This window comes from Lactuca sativa, chromosome 6 (genome assembly GCF_002870075.4).
Source record: "Lactuca sativa cultivar Salinas chromosome 6, Lsat_Salinas_v11, whole genome shotgun sequence".
In the NCBI taxonomy this organism is placed as follows: domain Eukaryota; kingdom Viridiplantae; phylum Streptophyta; class Magnoliopsida; order Asterales; family Asteraceae; genus Lactuca; species Lactuca sativa.
Window position 1 is genome coordinate 52,402,033 of NC_056628.2, and position 6,844 is coordinate 52,408,876.

General features: G+C 31.3%; 2 protein-coding genes across 2 annotated transcripts; both read left to right on the plus strand.

Moving 5' to 3' along the window:
• Positions 1-364: 364 nt before the first annotated feature.
• Positions 365-1,131, plus strand: LOC111905312 (dirigent protein 22). The gene has a single exon (XM_023901003.3). The coding sequence runs from the start codon at positions 444-446 to the stop codon at positions 1,020-1,022; it is 579 nt and encodes a 192-aa protein (XP_023756771.1). The 5' UTR covers positions 365-443; the 3' UTR covers positions 1,023-1,131.
• Positions 1,132-4,824: 3,693 nt separating this feature from the next.
• On the plus strand, positions 4,825-6,496 carry LOC111905445 (uncharacterized). Its single transcript, XM_023901140.3, has 4 exons — positions 4,825-5,003; positions 5,104-5,137; positions 5,263-5,321; positions 5,570-6,496. The coding sequence occupies exons 1-4, from the start codon at positions 4,878-4,880 to the stop codon at positions 5,651-5,653; spliced, it is 303 nt and encodes a 100-aa protein (XP_023756908.1). The 5' UTR covers positions 4,825-4,877; the 3' UTR covers positions 5,654-6,496.
• The last annotated feature ends 348 nt before the right edge of the window (positions 6,497-6,844 follow it).

Genomic DNA, 6,844 nt, shown 5'->3' on the forward strand with positions numbered 1-6,844 from the left:
TATTATTTATATTTGTGTTTTGTATAATAGTCTTGTATTGATGTATATGTCCGGCCCACTGGCCTCCTCTCTCATGTATTCGTATAATAATAAAAGACCAGTTTATGAGAAAATACACACGTTTACATTTGCTTATTGTTAAAAAAATGAACAAAAGAACTTCATTTAATTAATAAATATATAATAACCAACACTTGCATGTTTTCAAGCACCATCCTCGACAAAATAAATGAATAAAAAATAAATTGGTAAGGACTTATTCCCATAATCCCATTGACACGGAAATATTGAACGCAAAAATTTTCCAAAGTTGATTTTAATTTTATACCCAAAGGCATGAAAGCATCCAGAAACTATTCCCATTCTATATAAGCATGAACCTCACCAAGCATAACTCACCAACTCTTTCATTCTTCTCAATCTCTTCCAGTTAAGCTCCAACAATGGCTACTTCTGTATCGAAATCTGTTACAGTTATCTTTTCTGTTCTTCTTCTATCTTTCTTTCTCACAGTCGAATCCCAGAAGTTTTCAAGAAACCTATCACAACGATCTTTAGGTTTGAGAAAACAGAAACTGAGCCATTTTCGTTTCTACTTCCATGACATAGTCAGTGGCCCCAATGCCACCGCCATCAGGATTGTTGAAGCTACCAGAACCAACCGCACTGCCGCCACCGGTTTTGGTGACATCAGCATGATCGACAACCCTTTGACCATCGGCCCTGAACGGAACTCGAGGTTGGTGGGTAGAGCACAAGGGATGTATACATCAGCAAGCATAAACGAAATGGGTTTGTTGATGGTTATGAACTACGTATTTGTAGAAGGAAAGTATAATGGTAGCACGTTGAGTATAGTTGGCCGGAATCCGGTGATGTCGCCGGTGAGAGAGATGCCGGTCATTGGAGGAAGTGGGCTTTTCCGGTTTGCACGTGGATATGCAGAAGCAAGCACTCATACTTTTAACATGAGCAATGGTGACGCTGTCGTGGAGTTCAATGTTTATGTTTTCCATTATTAAATATTTGTATTTTTTGAAATTTTATTTTGTATGTTGTTCAAGTTTTGATTTTGTTTTCCGGATTCTGTATTTTTTGTGATAATAAGATATATATACAATATTCTTTTTACGTATTATTGATTAATAAAACTACTTATGAAACCACATATAATTAAGTGATATGTTTGATCAATAAATGTTAACCGATTTTAAACATTTTTTTCTCTTAAATTGGAATATCATCGTACTAGCTTTATATTACTACGCAAAGGTAGTCGACAGTCAACACGTACCAAATGCTTAAATCCTAACGGAAATTGGAAAGTACGACTAGCCACCATTATTGATACTTGGGGTTGTAAGTTGAAAATGATATAAATTGCTACTTTTGCTTTCAACTTTTTGAATAAATAAAAGATTAAATTAAGAAAAAGTTATGAAACTTCAAATGACAAAGGGATATCGTTTTCGACGTGACTGGAGGGAGTAGACTCGGTATTCATTTCGACATGCCAGCCCCAACTCGGTAGGAATCTGCCTAGTCTATCTCCTCCTACCGGCTAGATTTTTCATTTTTTTTTATTTAAAACAGATTTTTCTATAACTATTACTTAAAATATCTTATTCATCTTCATCTTTAACACCAATTCATCTCCATCGACACAACAACTATACAGATTGATGGTGAAAAATACATGACAAGAAGAGTGATGATATGTAATGTTGAAGTCTATCTTAATTTTTGTAGTAACTTGGTGAAAAATATTTGGACTGTTGATCACATCGATTTGATTTGAACGTAGAATCGAAAAATGTTTTGATTTGCGAATTTTCAGACGAAGTCTTCATATAAATTTTATTAGTTACGTATTTTTAAGTTTTTAAGTTTTTAATTTGTTTTTATATATTTCTTATTTTGATTAATGGATATTAGAATTTTATCTAAATTAAGTTGTTTAAATAAAATAATTAAAAGAGAAAAATGTGTGGAAAAAGGGCATACAATTCCCTTTAAATGACAAAAAAAAAAAAAAAGAAAAAGAAAAAGAAACGTTAAACATGTTACATTGATGTCAACATGATATAAATCCATGTTTTAAAATCTATGAAACTATTCTCATTCTATTACAAAACTGTTTTTTCTTTGTCCATCCATATAAATCAACTAAACCCAAAATTTTCATATCCATTATCGATCCACTCTAACCAATTTTTATTAAATAAATGAACTTTATGATTGATTTTTATTTTACTAAATATGATTTAAAAAATTAAAAGTAACTCATTTAGTTCGAAATAAATATAATATTTATTTTAAATATAAAACAAAATAAAAATATTTTACATTAATCAAACAAACTTAATAAAATATATAAATCAAGTTATAATTAATGTGAAATACAAAATTATAAATAAGGAAGATGTAAACTACCTAATTATTTATAAATGCCATAATTTTTCTATAAATGCTCAATTAAATCGTTTTTTAAATTATTATTAGATTCTCTATTGCGAAGGTGTGTCATATTGGTCATATAACTGGATATGTTTCCAATTTGTTGAGTAGAGTATTGAAAAATTTGTTTATCGTCTTCAGTAAAGGTTCTTCGATGCCGGTTTATAGGTTTGTCATTTAGAAATTCGGATGAATCATAATAGTGAATATATGTATGACATCCATCCTCAACGATTATATTATGAATGATGATACATATAATCATAATTTTTCTCATCATATCATTGTCTCGCAGAATGACATGGGTGTCATAGAAATGAAAAACGAACTTTATAAAACTCAAAATGCTGATCAACATCTTTTCTAATGACCATTTTATTTTCAACGAACACTTTGTATTTCCGAAGTTGGGGAAAGTTATTGACTTGCCTAAGGCAACCAACAGTAAAAGATCTAGGGATTTTACCTATTGGGAGCATTGAGTCGGTCAAATGGATAAAATAAACGGGTCGGTGCAAAATCGTTGGATCACAACCTAAGTGTTAATATTTTATCTCGAATGATATGTTTGATCACTTAATAAATTGACAAGAGCGTTTATTGTAATTAATAAAACCTTTCAAAAATAAATTTTACAAGACTTTTAAACAAAAATGTTCAAGACTAAACTTTATTTTTAGACCATTTAAATATTCAAATAAATTGATTAATATTAATGTTAATATAAACTCGTTCAACTAAATGCAATAACAATAAAAATCAAATGTTTCTTCTGGTGGGTTTGATATATGTAATTACAATAAAAATCAATTGTTTTTACTTGTGGGCTTATATATGACCTTGGCCCAAGTATACAAAATTCAATAGGAGCAACCCTACTACAGCTTCTTCTCCAGGTGGTTTGGCTTCTCTTAGTTGACATATTCTGCCCATTAATATCGACTGAATTTCTAACTTAAATTAGTGATTACCAAACAAAAGTTATCCAAATCATTAGGGGTGTCATGTATAACTTTTATAATACAGTCTAAATCCTATAATAAAAAACATTGGTTTAGGAAAATGCATTGGGGACATGTGTCCCCAGTCCTAACACATTGGATCTCCCCTCACAACCCATGAGAATATATGCAATAGTGAGATAATATGCCATAGTATTGTCCCGATCATCTACGTCATAACTCATATTTGGTGCTCGACCTGCCAAGACATCATCAAAAAAAGAAGACCGGTAGATGACATTAATGTCATCACACGTATATACTGTTTCAAAGAATGCATGTCATATCCATAAGTTATATGATGCATTAACTTTGATCCTTATTTGTCTATTGCTTCTGCTTGCATACTTTTCAACCCACGCAATTGGGCAAATTTTCCATGTATAATGCATACAATTAATGATTTTTATCATACCTGAAGTCCATGTTCTTCCCCAATATGAAGTAGTCTTGCCAAATCAACTTCATTAAACCTTGACACTCTTCACCAAAAATGAATGACGCTTTCTATGAACTTTATTGGAGCATCCATTTTTCACTCATTCTAAAATATCCATCTTTTTTATATGCTGATGTCTTATACACCAACATAGCTCCGATACATGAGTAGACAATATAAATATGCTACAATTATAGGCATACACATTCTTATTATTGGAAAACTCGATTAAATTGCTATGAAAAGTAGAAAGATATAACTTTGTTACTAATACAAATAACAAAATAAATTACATTGCTTGTTTTATATAATGGCTATCCAAAAACTTCTAATCAACTCACAACGCCCCATCTAAAAAGCACATAAAATATAAATCAGATACATAACAATAACTGATCACTCACAACGCCCCATCTAAAAAGCACATACAAAACCACTTGGGTAGTGGTGACTTGGTAAGACATGTGGAAAATATGATGGATAACCTATTGATTTATGTTCAAATCTTTACACCACTCAGCCCTTGTGGCCATGAAAATTCGCCTGCAGTGACTCCAGGGAATGAGACAAAATCTCATGTTTGCAGCGGGGGTTAGTCGGTATGCAAAAGCTGGGCAGAAAACCCTCGTTAGAGAAGTTTCATTTCCAAAAAAAAGCACATACAATATAAATAAGATACACAACTAGCCTATAGATAGTTGTCAAACGAACCCTACATCAACAAATAGCAAAAACATTTTAAAGATGCCTTCAATGAAATCTTTAAGTAAAACACAAATTATATTTCTAAGAATACATGTTGGCCAAGTGGCCCACTTATTAATCTTTGCCTACAACATCTAATATCAAATATGATGTCGATTAAAGCCCATGTAAATCGGGTCCAAAAGCCCAATGTAAGAATGTAACAAGGTCTGGGTTGTTGACTCGATCGCCATAGTTGTTCCTTCTAGGAATGTGCGTGAACTGCAGAACGAGTGATGGGGGCTCGGGAGGTGTACGAAGAGAAGCTACGAACAAGGAATCTATACCATGAACCTACCATTAAACCAGGTCTCGGTACCCCTCGCTGCCCTCGTTGTCTCTCTTCTTTGAAATCAACCTCGGTATGTTGTTTCTTCTTCTTCATTTATTTGTTACTATAACCAAAATTGCAACTTACTATTGCATATAACAGATTTATTGAACTGAACATTGAAACAATAGGGTTTGAAGTTTGAAGATTCTATCTCAATTCTAGGTTCACAATTAAGCAATTGACATCTGGTTTTTGGGAAGATTTTGATTGATTTATGTTCCAATCATGTCGTATTTTACCTAATCCTTTTGGAAAAATGACTAATTTAGTGATTTTATTCATTTCAGGAATACCATATATTCAAAAGCATGCGAAAAATCAAACTTCTGGACTAAATACGAAATATGTAATTTACTCTTAGAATATCTTTGAGTAGTATTTAATATTTATACTTGTTTCCGAACTTCTTTCTTATGGGATTTCCAAGAAACTAAACGATGTTCATTAATTAACAACATTTTTCATAAACGTCGTATGATCCAAAAAAGATTATTAATGTTAAAAACACATTTTTTTTCTTGCCAATTTTGTATGTATTTTCAATACATGTTACTGAAACATATTTTTTTGGACAATACTACATTAAAATCACAGGATATGGGCTTCCAAATTTCACTCAACTCAGTGTTACATCTTACTATGCTTCTTCAAGTGCCTCACATTACACTATTTCATTGATTACTCGATATATTGAAGACACTTAGGTGCTGTTTGATTTTCTGAAGCAAAAATTCATGAAGTCTGCGAACCACCTCTGCAACCCTCTGCAGTAGAAGAGGTGGACCAAACGGCTGCAGACTGTAATAAGAAGTGTGCTTGTTTTTTTTAACATCTGCTTACTGGTGCAGATATTAAAAAATTAAAATAAACTAATTTTATAAATCAAAAATAGTTTTTAAATACGAAATTTTTTATAATGTATATAACATTTCGGCAAAAATTAATGATAATTCAGTAAAAAATAATGATATTTCAACAAAAAAAATAAAGATATTTAGTAAAAAAATAATGATATTTCATTAAAAATTATCATTATTCAATATAAAAAAACGAAAAAAAAAATCAACAAGAATAAACAAAAAAAATGAAAAATAAAAAGTGAAATAAATTTTCAATATAAGAAAAAATTCAGCAAGAAAAAAAAAAGAAGAGGCTGGAAGAGGTTGGAAGAGGCAGTACAAGTGTTGCGCCAAACAGAGCACGCGCAGAGGTTTTTGACTCTGAAGACTTCTAAAAAACAAACAGCTGCGAGATGAAAAGTGCTGCGCGTGTGCTGCGCCGTGCAACAATAAGAGGTCTGAAGAGTTTTTTTTTTCCAAAAAACAAACAGCACCTTACACTTCTCGTTCTCAACAACATAAGCTTCAATGATTACTTGCAGCCTTTTATGTGCACATTGCTTGATTTTTGGCTCTTATAGTGCAAATAGCTTATAAAATTTTGTTTATTCATCTACACTAATTTTTATGAGCATCTCTTCAATAGTTCATACTTGCCGATAAATATAATGATTGTTTAATATGTGTTCAATATATAAAACACCTTTTTTCTTTGTTTATTTTTATATAACTTCAAATATTTTAGACCAATATAGAAAATTCGAAATACTTTTTAACATTGCTATATTGTTCTTGTTTGAGTTCCTTGTTTCAAATTGTGGTTGATTTTATATATTCTGGGTGTGTTATGAAGTTTATAAAAATATTTCATGTCACGTGGGCCTTCTTAAAATTTTTTTTATGGAGATTTGGGAAGATGACATCTTTGTAAATACTCTCCCGTCAATAAGTGGTTGCTTCATGTACACATCTTCCCAAAGATCACCATGTTGGAAGACATTTTTGATATCTAAATGATGTAAATATTAAT